The sequence below is a fragment of the Fringilla coelebs genome (assembly GCF_963513975.1).
Source record: "Fringilla coelebs genome assembly, chromosome: 8".
Taxonomy (NCBI): domain Eukaryota; kingdom Metazoa; phylum Chordata; class Aves; order Passeriformes; family Fringillidae; genus Fringilla; species Fringilla coelebs.
The window spans coordinates 18,392,175-18,406,685 of record NC_140066.1 but is presented as its reverse complement, the minus strand read 5'-3'; the positions used below and the strand labels follow the sequence as shown (position 1 = coordinate 18,406,685).

The 14,511-nt window shown below is 43.5% G+C and overlaps 1 protein-coding gene across 2 annotated transcripts in view; it reads left to right on the top strand.

The window, feature by feature from the left end:
• Positions 1-7,820, top strand: part of MARCHF8 (membrane associated ring-CH-type finger 8) — an 88,141-nt gene extending 80,321 nt beyond the window's left edge. For both annotated transcript variants that reach the window (XM_084210202.1, XM_084210201.1), the window contains 2 exons: positions 398-545; positions 3,065-7,820. In XM_084210202.1, the coding sequence (XP_084066328.1) occupies positions 398-545; positions 3,065-3,369 (453 nt within the window). In that variant the 3' untranslated portion in view covers positions 3,370-7,820. The remainder of the gene's footprint in view (positions 1-397; positions 546-3,064) is intronic.
• The last annotated feature ends 6,691 nt before the right edge of the window (positions 7,821-14,511 follow it).

Sequence of the window (14,511 nt, the reverse complement as noted above, 5' to 3'; positions counted from 1 at the left end):
GGTACCCACTCCCACCTGAGACGCTCAGCTGCAGCTGGGGGTACCTGCTGCCGAGTGGGGAGCCCAGGAAGGAGCAGCCCTGCTTGGGGCCCTCTGTGCTGGAGCTGCCCCTGTGTGGGTAAGCAGGGTGTGATGGCCTTGTCCTGAGGCACAGGGTGGGAGCTGAGCACTGAGTCCCCTCTGGCACCAGGATGGCTCCTGTCACAGCAGGGTGAGCTGCCAGCCGTCACACGCGTGCTGTGACCAAAGCAATGATGCCATCTGACTTTCAGAATCCCTGTTAGGAGGAAACTGGTCTCCTCCCTGGTTTTGGTTCTTATCAACGTTCTCTTTTCATACTCTCTAGTAACTACAATAATCTCCTAATCTCTTGCTCTGGTTCCTGGTTTCTTGGCAGTGGGAGAAGCTGCAGATGACAGCCAGTGAGAGGAGGAAGATCATGTGCTCTGTAACATTCCATATCATTGCCATCACCTGTGTTGTGTGGTCTCTCTATGTCCTGATAGACAGGACTGCTGAAGAGATTAAACAGGGACAAACTACCGGTACGTTACTTGCTTATCTTCCCATTTATTGTCTTGGAATAGTTATTTATCCTGATTGTAGACAGGATGTGGAACATAAGTGTTAAACTTAAACTAGTCAGCTTTACCCTGGTGTTGGGTTGGTTTAAAAGCACAGTTCTAAAATTATTTAGTCAAATCAGTAAATTAACCAGTGAATTAATCTGTGGGTACTTTTAAAAGCTATTTCAGGTCAATTTAGTTAGCAGTTGTGAAATGCATGGATATGAGAGCTGATCCACTGTAGCCAGACACAAAGTTGCACTGTCTCAGCAAATTTAGGTCTAAATTTGCAGATAAGGATATAAGCATTTGTTTGCTGCTATGACTACCTTTAAATAGGGCAAAACTGGAACAGTTTTTAAAAAGAGAAGAAGTAAGAGGAACCTAAATTCAAATCTTTGAGGTAAATCAACAGGGTTTTCTTTCCGCCCAGTCATCTGTGGGGTGGGTTAGTCATCAGTGAGAGCCATGTTAGGCTGGGAAAACTTTTATGAGTGATAGCACTTGAAGCAGAAGAAATTCAAGTTGAGTATTAGGACTCCAATTTGCACAACTGAGATAAGATGCTTGCGATCTTATCAAGGGCTGCCACCCCGGTACACAGGTACCTTCACTTCTTGAATAGAAGGTTTTCTTTAGTGTGTCAGCAGTAAATGTACCAAGCTGAAATGTGTTTACTCAGGTATGTTGGGCTGCAGATTTGCAGGTGTCACAAAACTGTTCCTCAGGCAGCTGAGCCTAAAGAGGGGGTAGAATGGATGGAAGCTGTTAAAAGGGAAGCTGCCCTTGCTTACAGAGCGCTGCATGCCAACTGGACATGCAGGTGGGAAATGTTCTGCTGGGGATTGAGCAGTGTCCTTCGGGAGGTGGTTGAGCACTGATAAACCTGTAAATCCACAGAGTGCTTGCAGTCTCTTCAGAGCAGAATCTCTTGAAAATAAAAAGTTGCCCTCGTATTTAGGCTAGAGCTGCGTTGTTCACGACTTCAGTCAGGAAGCTGCTTTCAATGAAATCTCTTCATTTCTGTTCCATCCAGCCCCATTTCTTTCATGAGCAGTAAACATTATTGGCCTTTCAAAAGTGTAAAGTTTCCATATGATAATGAAAAGAACATGTTTTCAAAGCTTTATCATCTCCAGGTTATTTTTTCCTGTAAATATATTAGATGAACATAACTAGGAGGAATGATGTGAATAATTGGTACATATTATAGTGCTTTCTTTCCTCCTTTCATTTTGATTCTAAATCCAGGGGCTGCTGTAATGAGCTGGGGGATGCAGGAAGTGTGTGTAGATATAAATTCATGTCCACACAGGGGCAAGCATGTGCTGTCACTGCCTACAGACAGCATCAGACAGCTCATCTTTGAATGAGAGGGTCAGATATGAATCACAAGTGGGATTTCATCAGTAGTAGGGCTGCAATGCCCTTTGTATTTTGGGACTAAAATATTTTAATTCCTCCCTCACTGCCATGCATTTCCCAAACCACACCAGCCCTGTATCTCTTTGAAGAGTTAGAAAGATATGATTTTATTCTCTTAAAAACCTGATAATGGTTGATTCAGCATAGTTTCATATCCATCTTGTGATGGCACTCATTTTAAAGGGGCTGGATGAACACAGGAGCTATGTAAGCAGAATATGTATAAAATAAAGAGTTTCTAATTTAAAAGTGGTTGATAGAAATGTAACAAGATCCACTGTCTAAATGTTCAAATTTAGACAAATTTAGGCAAAAAGTGGTAGTGGTAGTTTTTAAGGACAGAGGGTAAGCTTGGAATGCTTCAGCATCTCCAGCACTTGCAGTTTTCTATCAGAGGAGATGCTCTAGTTCAGATACAAGTTACTGAGAGTGATGCAGATAAAATTTTCCTCGTCTGCACAACAAACTTGTCAAGCTGTATGGTAACAATAATTCCTTTATGTCTCCGTGTGCTGTGTGATCACAGAGTGGAACAGACTTGTTGGGTCACTGAGTTGTGTCTGTGCTGTGAGGAGGAAACCATGTCATAGAATCCCTTTCATAATTTGATCCAGTCTTTGTTTAAGAACAGGTGTAAAAGGACCTAAGTATATTACTGGTGGTTGCCTTGACTCTGTGATTGTACTGCATCAAGGCTCAGACACAGAAAATCAGTTGTTTTGTTTTTTTCCTCTGGTGGGGAAGAATGTGATACATGAAGCAGAAGTCTGTGTGTTTGACTTGAAGTGGAAAAAAAAAGCCAGACAGGAAAAATTGCAAACTAAGAATAGCTGGCATGACCCAAACTCTGTGACAGTTTCCTTACAGTAGATTTTTGAAAGATCCAGTTTAGTCCAGCTTAAGAAAGTTTGGCTGTAGTAAATTAAGCTACTTAGATAAAGTTTGGCAACCCAATATGACTTCTATATAAAAATACCCTCCTGTAGAGGTGATAGGATAATTTCCAGGACCTGCTGTTTGACTGGCAGTTTCTGAGATGAATTTAATTCTTCTTTTTATTTTTTTACTTCCAGGTATTCTAGAGTGGCCATTTTGGACTAAGCTGGTAGTTGTGGCTATTGGTTTCACTGGAGGACTTCTGTTCATGTATGTACAATGCAAGGTGTACGTACAGCTGTGGAAGAGACTTAAAGCTTATAACCGAGTAATATATGTACAAAACTGTCCAGAAACTAGCAAAAAGAATATTTTTGAAAAACCTGCACTAATGGAGCCAAACTTCGAAAGTAAAGAAATGTTTGGGGTTCACCATTCAGACACAAACTCTTCACATTACACAGAGCCAGAAGACTGTGCTGCAGAAATCCTTCATGTCTGATTGCTAGCTGGAAGGGACATTTCCATATGTCCTTGAAGATTTGAATATCATTGTTTACTGCAAACTGCTCTACCTTTTTAACATCAGCAAACAGCTGAGGGCTGGCGGATGAATTTTTTACATTTGTTTTTTTTTTGTTGGAATTTTTTAAATCCCTTAGGCATATCTGTCAATGTCATCATGGTTGCATACCTCTCAACATTTTGTGTCTCATACTGGCTGATCAAAGAGTCACAGGATGAGGTATTCACAGGGTAGAACGGGCCTTGGGTTTGGTATTAAGGAAGCCGCTAGCGAGCTGTCACCAACTTCATGGAGTCTGTTACTTTAGAACATGATTCTTAAGTGATTCTGGAGGATGTGGAGTGTGGGGTTGGTTGGTTGGTCTGTTCTTTATGTGAGATGAAGGAGGTTATCCCAGACAGTGAGAGAAAGGAGGGGGAGTCTAATCTACCACTAACACTGCCACTAACATTGTGTCTCAAGCAGCAGGTGTAAAATTTTGCTTTACATATTGCGATGAGACTTACAAAGCATATAGCACTTTTAAAAATCTTTATTTTGTGATATGTATGTCAAATGAGAATGAAACTTGAAAGAATGTGTCATTTTTGAAACATTTCTTAATTCTTTACCCCATTTATTCTTCTGAAACATAAACCTCTTGCCTTATGAAAAAAAAAAATTAAATTTCAGCCTGTGATTTCCCCCACATGCCCACATTATCTTACTAAACGTAACACTAAAACATTCTGCCTCTTTGGGTTTCCTTTGAGGAGGAATTTTCTTCAAAGGATATTGCACTTGTGACTTGTGTATGAGAAGTAGTGGATGTGTACAATGTTTGTTTTCAGTGGTTTCAGTGTTCTGTTTTGGGGACTGGTTTTGATTTTTTTTTTCCCAGCAGGTCAGACCATCAGCATACCTGCGCATATATACCTGAAGTAGCTTTCATTCCAAACCATTGGCAAAGGGTTTGTTGCTATATTGATAAAAATGTGAGCTGTTATGGAAAAAAGAAAACTTAGTCAATACAGCTGAAACTGGTTTTCTTAATTTAGTGCTGTGTCATGTGTGAATTACCCAAGAATTTGATGTTGTCAGAGGAGATGCTGACTTAAAAGTCTAGGACGTAAATATCACATTAAGTGGACAAATTTAAAAATACCTGCTTGGTGTGATGCACTGTGTGGTCAGAGAATAGTATATATCTGTGCTTTTGAATTTGGGACTGGCTTTTTAATCAGTCAGCAGAGAGGAACAGCTTTAAAATCTATTTGCAAGGCTTCTGGTTGCCCAAAGCCTGGGGTGTCTGCAGTTGATTTGTTTGTCCAGTCTGTTTCACTGCACCACTGTCCAGCTTTAAGCCCTCATTTAACCAAAGTCTCAGTGCGACTAGAGCAGAAACGAAGCCCCATGAAAGTCAGCACATGAGGCCTCTGCATTTGAAAGCTGACTTTCCCTACCTGAGCCCTGTCTAAATCTCTGTCAAGTCAATGATGATACTATGGCTGGTTTTAGTAGGAGTTGCCTGGACTTCTCAGGTAAAAGTTTCTGTTTACTTGTTGAGATTGTGAACTAAATTGTTAGCTCTAGTTCAAGTTTCACTTAGTATTTTTGAAGTACAACTTTGGGTACATTTTTTCATAGTAAAAGCAGCTGCTTTAAGACTTCTTAAAATATAACAGTAAGAGATCAGGGATTTTTTCCTTAAAATATAATATTAATTTATTTCTAAATCAATATTTTAATAGAAGGCAGAGAAGGGACTCTGGTAAGAGAACACTCATCCCAGTGGTTTCTAGAAGCTGTTAGAGGAAAAGCACGTGTGCCTCTGTCACTTCATGCTTGAAGCTTACTGTCTGTGATCTCCATGAACAACGTGGTACCTTGTTCTTGAGATGTGTTAAAACATCCAGACCTCTGGGCAGTCCTGGTAAAGCTGCACTGGCATGGATTTGTGTACTGTACTAGCTGTCAGGATGTCCCATGCTTAAGTGATACAGGCAGACAAACCCTGCATACCCTGCTAGTATCGGGGCAGTCCTTGTGACCATACACATGCAGAGTTTGTTGCCTGTGCCTGCCATAATTCAAAGTGCAATTACTCAAGACCTTTCCTGAACTCTGCTGTGGGTGATCCTCTTCTATTTTGAGAACCCAGATAATACACTGTCTCATTTTGTTCTGTGAAAGATAAACTCAGGTGGGTTAAGTATCAGGTCTTGCACACCTTCACGATGTCCTTCTGAAATGCCCAGGTGCACAGGCCTGCCTGTCTGTGGGATGCTCACGTTACAGCTGCGAGATGCGCAGGCTCAGCTGCCGGGCGGCGCCGTGCGCGTGCTCACCGCGTCTGCGGCCGGCAGGTGAAAGGAAGATGGACAAGTCCTGTCTGAAACCTGGCTGTTCCCAGCTCACCTGAGCGGCTCTGGGGTGTGAGCAATGCTCTGACACGGCCGATACAGCACACTGCAGCTTACTGGTTCTGCTTCAGTCACTGTTGTACGTGATTCTAGGTGAAACGTTGCAAAATCTCATTCGGTGTTTTGGAAGCTGCGCATGGAATGTGCCAGGTATTGTTCAGTGTTTTCAGGGTACTGAAGGTTTTTGCTGTGCCCCTGAGTATCTTAACTTGTAAAGAAAAATCATCCCCAGCAAAATCACTTGGGGAAAAATACTTGTGAATGAAAATGTTTTAGCCAGTGTTGCTGCTAACGATTCCCTCTCCGAACAGTTCTTTTTGGAATGAAAATTAAGGCAAATTATTTAAACTCTTTATACTGCTCTGGAATGCTCATACCAGGAAAGGCTGCAGAAGAGATCCATCTGCCAGGGGGGTTCATTTATTCTGGTGATACTTCTCGTGCTGATTCTTCCTTGGTGTTAATGGTGGGCCTCTGGAGATGCAGTTCTCTGCTTCTGCATGGTGCCATGAAATGTTTGAGAAGGCTGAATGGTGCTTTTTTCTTCTTTCTCCTCAAGAAGATAATGTTGACTTTTTTCAGCTTCCAGCTGTGAGGCACTGATGCCAGCTCAGGTGAGCTCTGTCCTTTCCATTCAGACTTCAGTAAGGGGAACAATGACACCCTCTTAGATCAGGGTCTCCAGTACTTCCTTCTGGCAGCTTTTGAAATTACTGAAATAGAAGCCTGGTCCTTGTACCTTGGCCAAAGTTAGCTTGGGTTACTGTGAGACTTTCCTGAGACCAGAATTTAAGTAGGAGGGAGCATGGGCTTAATGCCATGTACTACAGTCCCTTCCCTAGGTTGTCAGAGCCTTTGCTGATATCCAGTGCCCCAGATAACTGACCCCATTCTATTGACAGCACTCCTGTCCAAAAAGACACCATCTGGGCCAAGAAAATTCCCCTGCTGTGTCACGTTTGATGAATCTGCCAGGTCATGTCATGAACATGCATGATGTTAGAAATACAGGTGTGTGCTGCAGAAGGTTGGTCCTGTGTAAGAGCTGATGAGATATTAAATTCCTGTGGATTCTCAGGACTTTTTCATCTGTAAGCCTGTATTTTGGGAGTGGGAGTGGTGTTTAAAATGTGCTCTGAGGAGATGGCCAGACCCGGGGACAGCTCCCTCTGGTTGAGTGTCACTGAGATTGGCTTTGCTTCAGCAGGGAGGCATTCAGTGAAGACTGAGTGAGCCTGTGAATGTTAGAGAAGAACTGGGCCTCTGTGCTGTACCTGGGAGTTCCTGGCAAGCAGCCATAACTCTGTTCAAGCCAAGCCTCTGTACTGATCTGAGCACGAGGCCCACTTGGTGCTGCAGGGAAGGGGGCTGCTTGGCCTGCCCCTCCATGGTGGGAAACCTTGGAAGCGATGCATGGATGTCACCGTGCACAGGAGCTGGGTGCTTCTGCCCTGTGGGTGGCAGAATATGTATCTATTGCTAAGTAGGAACCAGGTCCACATTTCTCCTAAAGCTGACATGTGTTAAGATACAGATTTCTGGTGTGGTCTGCTCTGGAGACTGGCCAGCAATGAAAGAGGGGAGATCAGTGACTCTGGGTTGGGTCCCTCTCAGATATGGGTCAAAAAGGGTAAATACAAAAGCAAGGATATTGCTGGCTGGATTTCCTTAGTGTTGTATTAGATACACTAAGAAAATTTCTAAGTGGGACTTTTTATTTTGTGATTATTTTTTAGTTTTGAGACATTGCAGTGTCTGTATATTCCAATGAAGTACTGAAAGCACTTGTCTTTGTATAGAAGATAACTGTTTAAAAATTGCAGCTAATCTTGTATTTAGGTAAAACATTTGTAGATAGGTAATTGTATAATGTTGAAGAACTTTACACTGGCATGTGTTGTATAACGTTTATACAAGACACTTCATACTTCTGCAGAATTTTTTAGTTATTAAATTTCTAGTAACTTAATGTATAGTTTTGTATCCTTTCATGTATGTCTGTTTTCTCAGTATTACCACTTGCAGAATTATTTTTAGTTTCTTAAACTGTAATTGGTTATTTGTGTGTGATACACAGGGTTATTGACTGCAGCAATAAAGTGTTTCTATAAAAAAACAGAAAAACCCAAACCCCTTATAGTATCCATTTTGTTTGAAAAAGCATGGAGAGAAAAACTGAGTAAGATGATGATCAAAACACAGAACTTGATGGCTCTTCAGTGTAGCAGACCAGTGCAGAGCAGCATCCCGTGACAATTTGATGATAAAATGATCCCTAATGATAAAGGCATTGTAACCATCAGAATAATTGGGCAATTCCTTCTATGCAGGTGCTTTGGTCTCAAATGCAGGAATCACGGGAAGAAGTTTCTGGTTTCTGCCATGAAGGAGGTGGGGAGAGAAAATATCCATGGGCCTTAAAATCTGACCTTCTGAAATCAACACTGCATGGGGCATCAAATGTTTCATATCTGAAGTCAGCATTTTCACATGCATCTGTGTAGAGGTGCAGAGCAGAAGATGCTCATTGCTATGATTTTCCTCTAGAAAGAATATTAATTTTGTGTACAGAAGAGGAAATCTTTAGCAGTTTCATTAGAATACATTTCTAGCAGCAGTAGGTCAAGGAGACTGCGCAGCTGTGAGAGCTCGTTACAAAGGCATACACACCAAGGAGCAAAGACCTGGAGAGTTGTGTCTGTAACAGACACAAGGGGGCTCAAAGAAAAGCTTTTCATTTCCTTTTAGGTAAGGAAGAGAAGGAAATCTTAAATCTGCAACCCTGAAGAGGTGTCTTCCATGCTAAACAAAAGTCTCTGTTCTACATTCCCTGAGTAAAGTCTGGCTGTAGTAAATTAAGCTACTTACATAAAGTTTGGAAATCCAACAAGACCTCTATACAAAAATACACTCCTGGAGAGGTGGTAGGATAATTTCCAGGGCCTGCTGTTTGACTGGCAGTCTCTGAGATGAAAAGCTGATAAATGGTTTAAGGAACAGAGCCCACAAAGCCATCTGGCTGCCACTTAAAAAGTGTTCCTTGTCTTGGGCTCAGGCATCTCGAGTTAATTATAAATTAACTTACTTCCTCTTATAAACCGTATTTTCATCTGAAAGAGTGTTACTGTCACTGTGTGAAGTGTGTCCATCTCTGAGGCACAGAACAGCATTGGCTCAGCAGCATATGGCACAGCTGTGACTCCAGGAACAGGATTTTTCATCTGGTCCCCAGGAAGTGGAGCTGGCTGGTGAGTAGTTACTGGCTGGCAGGACCAGCCTGACTTTTCTCTCGGAGCAGGGCAGAAGGAGGTATGGGGAAGCAGAAGGGAAGCATTTTCAAGGTCCATGAGTGCCCTGTGGAGGCTACAAAGGTGTCAGAAGATGCAACTCCAGCTGCCAGTTCTGAAAGCCAAGTCCTCTCTCAGAAGCCTGGCTCATGCCTGCACTGCTGCTCAGCCCCCTGCCCTGCTGCAGGACACCTCCCATCCCACTTTCCACAGCCACCCTGTGGACCAGTCTCCTGTCAGCCACCCCTCCATTCCAGATTTCCCTATCCCCCATCCACCTCTTGCTGTGCTTGTCCTTCTCCTTTCAGTCTACTTGTGCAACCCAAATTTCCTTCCTCTTGCCCCCTTCCTCACTTGCCTCTGGGCCAGGCTGGCTGTGAGGGTTATACCAAATTGCAGACAATGTGTGGTTGATAGGGATGACCACAGAAATACCCAAAAGCAACGCTGCAGGTAAAGGTCTATGTCCCCTTGTGATCCCAGCTCTTCCTGTAAATCCTCTAGGCTCCAGTCTCTGATATGTAGGATGCTCTCTGACATTTTGGCATTGTACTGTGTACCACAGTACAGAAGAGGATGATTTTTCACTGCCTTGGGATGGATGTATAATATAAAATCAGGCAAGAATATCTCAATATAGAACACGAATGGAACAGAGGAAAACTCAGTTCATCTTGGCTAGATGGAGAAAGGAGGCAGAGGAGGGTTTTAAAAAAAAAACAGATATCAAAAGAGCCCTAGACAAAGGAAATAGGAAGCAAATTCAGTGCATTATACAGGGTAGAATAATTAGAAATGTAATATTGCTCAGGCAGGGTCGAGTGATGGCAAACTTTAGAAATGCTCTTTAAAGTGCATTCTAGGAAAAGGCAAGAATGTGTCAGAGGAACTGAGATCTGAAAATAGAGAGTAGACTTTGAGATTATTAGGGAGATAAATGAAGTTGTCTCAAAGGCTTTTAACATCAGAGGAGGGTTTGAAATAACTGAATAAAACACCAGGAGGCTGTACAGAGCGAGGAGGTGGGGGGGAAGATCACCACTCAGGGTCTGCTCATTAAATCCTGAATCTTCAAGGAATCAGGCTTGCAATTCCCAGCATTTTTAGACTTTGCTGAAACAAACCTCCCAGCCCATTTTGCTGGTACCACTGTGCTGTGCTGGGTTGTTCTGATACTGTCACAAAGGCCACCTGCCAACGAGGCAGGCCAAGCAGGCTTAGGAAAATGCACCGCTGTTGGAGCTGTAGGGTCTGGTGCTGGGACAGCAGGTTCCTTTCTCATGGGAAACAGTTATCCTTGGGGTGGGGAGAGGACAGGAGAGGTCTTGGGCTGGTGATTTGATCCCAACTGCAAGAACACAGCTGTCTTGGATAGTGTGTCATAGATCATATCTGCTTTACTCCTGAGCATCCCAAAATAACTCACCAAGTACCATTGTCCCCTTCCTACAGATAAACCAAGGTCTCTCTAGAGCCTGGCTTGCCACTTATTTTGCTCTCATGTTTACCTTCTTGCTTTGAAAGTGCTGTATTAAAAGAGAACTGATTCCAATAGCAGGATTATCTAAACCAGTATTTTCTTATGCCTGCAAGTCGATGGTTTATTCTATCCCAAAACTGCTTTCAGGATTATGTTAAATTCATGGTCATATATAAGCAGTTGATGTACACCAGAGAAATCAGATGTAAATTAAATCAAACCATTCCATTGAGCAGCCTTCTTGCAACCCTGGACCAAATCAAGCTGTGGTGGAAGTTAGAGGTATTATTTCAAGGATTAATTTAAACCTGCTTGATGTTGCACAAGCCTCTATCAGAACTCTACCTTTGCTTCCTGGGCTTAGGAATTTTGCAGCAGTTTTCAGTCTCTCACTGCTGTTCTAATTTTGCAGTTCTCAAATGTGTGCAGCACAAAATGATACCTAAAGAGCAGCCACTAATGCAGCTGTACTCCTTGTGTTGGCCTTGCCTGTGGCGTAGCGTGTCCCATGCCTTTGCTCTCCCCTCCTCTTTAGCACTCTTACCTCCACAGCCTCAGCAATGGTTGTGGGGAGGGGAAGCCTGAAAGCACATTGCTTTCTCTCTGCCTCTCTCCTCTCCTTAAGTGTAGCTGCACAGCTACACCTGCAGAGGAAGGAGAGGATCTGCACATGAGGGGAAGCGATGAGGTCAGGCAGTTCCAGATCTCATGGTCCTCAGGGCTGAGGGAGGTGTCCTAACACCATGTTAATTGGGATGAAGGATCCAAGGAACACCAGGCTGTAAAAAGAGGGTAGGAAGTTCATGGGGATAGAGAAACTGACAGCCTCTTGCAACCTGGATGGTCCCTTGCAGAAAAGGCATAAAGATACTGTATTAAGTGTTGAGACAGCAGCCCTGTTGGGGGTTGTGAGAGATTCAGCTGGTACCAGAATTGCCACTACCTGGATGGCAGAGCAAGGACACCATGCTGAACTTTGCAGCTCTAGAGTTCCTTTCTGGGCACTGATGTGGGACAGAGGCAGTTGTACAAACATGGAGGGTTTTTTCTCCCCATTCTGGTGGAGTAATACGCAATTAACATCCATATGTTCTCAGCTATTAAGCTCATGCCCCTTAGATTATTTATGTAGATTGGGAACTTCTGTAGGCTCTGCTGCTCCTCTCTGTCATTTGTTAATTGCTGCATTGTATCATTCCTCCCTGCTCCCAGTCCTTATTAACATGTTTCAGGAGGGCCATCTGCCTACCCCAACTGCCTGTAGTCTCAAGAGGCCTGTAAGATCCGTGACATCTTCCCAGAACAACCTTGTTTTTCACTGGCACTGCACAGAGGTAAAGAGGGACAGCAGCTGACTTCTGCTGAGAGTTTCCATGTAGTAAATCTGAGGGATGCTTAGGCAAAGGGGAGCTGTGAGTAAGGAGCAGCAAATCTCGGGCAGAATAGATGTGCCCTTGCAGGCAGCTGTCCTGCCCCACAGTAACACTCAGCCAGACCAGGAACAGCAGCTGCTCACGTTTTAAGGGCCTGGTTTCCCAGCTGCCTGCATGGGGCTGCACAGATCCTGCTGCCTTTCTTAGTGGGACCCTCTCCAAGAGAGGAGCGAGGTGTTTGTGCACAGGGGGTGCAGGGAACAATTCCTGCTTCCCCAGGGAAAGGGTTGAGGGGGGCTAAGCCTGAGCTGATGGTGACAGTACAGTGTGGGTCCCTTTATGAGTGGGGTGATGCACTCTCTGGATAAAATGGTTGGGTTTTGTTTTTGTGTATCCTGCATTATGTCTGGTGGGATTTTGACAAAGTGTTTGAAATTATGCCAAAAGCAAAAATTATCAATAACCTTTTGAATGTACACGTCATGTTAAAAGTTAGAAGTGCTAAAAGAACAGACTTAAAAAGAGACACAGCTGTGAAGAGGCTGGTGAGACACAACAAATGCATTCCTACAACTTTCCTCTACAGGGCTGAGCATATCTAGTGTTTTTTAATGAGTTTGTAAGAGGAGAGTCCCAGTCAATCTTTGTGCAGAAGAGCCTCAAACCGTGTGAAAACAGAACTCGTCACTCAGGGGGATGGAATTGTGTTCAAATCCTGCATCAGAGCTGAAATGCAAAGAAATGTGGAAACCTGCTGATCAAGACTGGAACACCACTTTGTTCCATATTTGCAGTGAAAATGAAGGTGTCTAGAAAGGGGCCTTAGGTATGAGAAATCTGTTTCTGAAGCACTTGATATGTTAGAAGGGTTTCAGATATCTTTCAAAGAAGGCTGTGAACCTAAATTTAGAAACTTTAGGACTAACAGCTCTTGTGCAAAAACAAAACAGAACTGTGAGTTCTTCGAAATCTTATGTGAAGGGAAGGGGAAAGCAAGGAAAATCTTACCAGGTTTATGGTGTGCTTCTATGTGATAACATTGTCCATGCAAGTGATCAGAGTGCAGTAGCAAGGATCCCTTGCTGCTTAAATCTCAGGAGGAGAAGTCAGATCTCCTGGCTGGAATTCTGCAACTGCCTCAGGTGGGTCATGCAACACTTGGCCATTTTGCACTTCTGTTTGTCATTTAAACAGTAGCAGCAGACTAGAAATTAATGCTGAGTACTTTTGAATCTTTTCTATGTCTATATATAAAAGCATGTCCTGAATGTGGGAGAGCCTAGAAATCTAAGTCACAATACAGAAAATGCTTGAGTTACTACTTGACCTGGTGAGACACAGGAGACCTTCCCTGACTCTTCTGAATGAGCACAGCCCAGTATCTTCACGCCTCTGCAAAAGAAAAACAGGATCCTTTCAAGGGCAGCACAGGCTGTCCCTGTTGTCCCCATTGGTGTGTAACCACAACATGTAAGTACCTTAAAACATAGGACAGACTACAGCCTGTCTTGGGAAGCTGAAGCAGAGAATCCATAAGCATATCTCAGGATGTGCTCAGCAGTCCGAGGGGCACAAGGCACTTTGCACCTGGACTTGCCAGAACAGAAACGGGCACAGCCAGCAGCAACTTCCAACTTTAGTTGGCTTTAATGGCTCACTTCCTATGTATTTGAAGGTTGCTGCCCCACCTGTGGGCAGAGTGCCTCATTCTGAAAGTGCTACCAAAGTATGATTTAATTAGTTACCATAATACACTAATTAATCCAGTACAGAGCCTCAGCTCTAACTGTACCACAAGTAAAGCACTCCCGAGGTGGTTTTAATTTAGCTTGTTATGCATATCTATCACTAAAGATTCACAAGAGCCAGAGACCAGCTAGGCCAAGTGCCTGACCACAAAGAAATGAGGAGCTGGGTTTGATCACAGAGCAAAGATGAAAGGACACAGATGAGCAAAAGCCCAGCCCGTCCCCTCTCAGCACAGTATCATGCAGCTGCTGCTGCAGCAGCACAGAGGAAGATGATCAGTGAGATAACAGGCTTGGCAGCATGTAGTATTTGCTTGATGAAATACTCGAGTGTGCAGTGTCACTGCTATGGCTTTATTTCTCTGAGCAAGTTGGAATCTGGAGGAAGCACAGGCAGCTCTTCTGCTCATATCTCAGCATCTTAATGGCAGCAGGTGCTTGGGGTACTCAGGGTGGGGAGTATGAAATGGGGTGTTTAGAGGGCTTTGTGCAAATGGGGAACTGGTTGTTATGCACAGTTCTGATCTGTCGACATGCTGGCATTTGGTGTTACACACAGTAATACAAAGACAGCAGGGTGTTTCAAAAGCTCAGAGGAATACAGGGAATAAAGCATACAGGGGTCTAGCCTGTGAAAGTGTGAGCTGTACACAGATTTACACATTTGCTGTATAGAATGGGGGTGCAGTATGGTGTGAGTCACTGTTCCTGGGAGTGTTCAAAAAACGTGGTTGTGGCACTCAAGGACATGGTTTAATGATGGATTTGAGTGGACTTGATCTTGAAGGTCTTTTCCAAGCTTAATGACTCTATGGTGCTATGATAGAT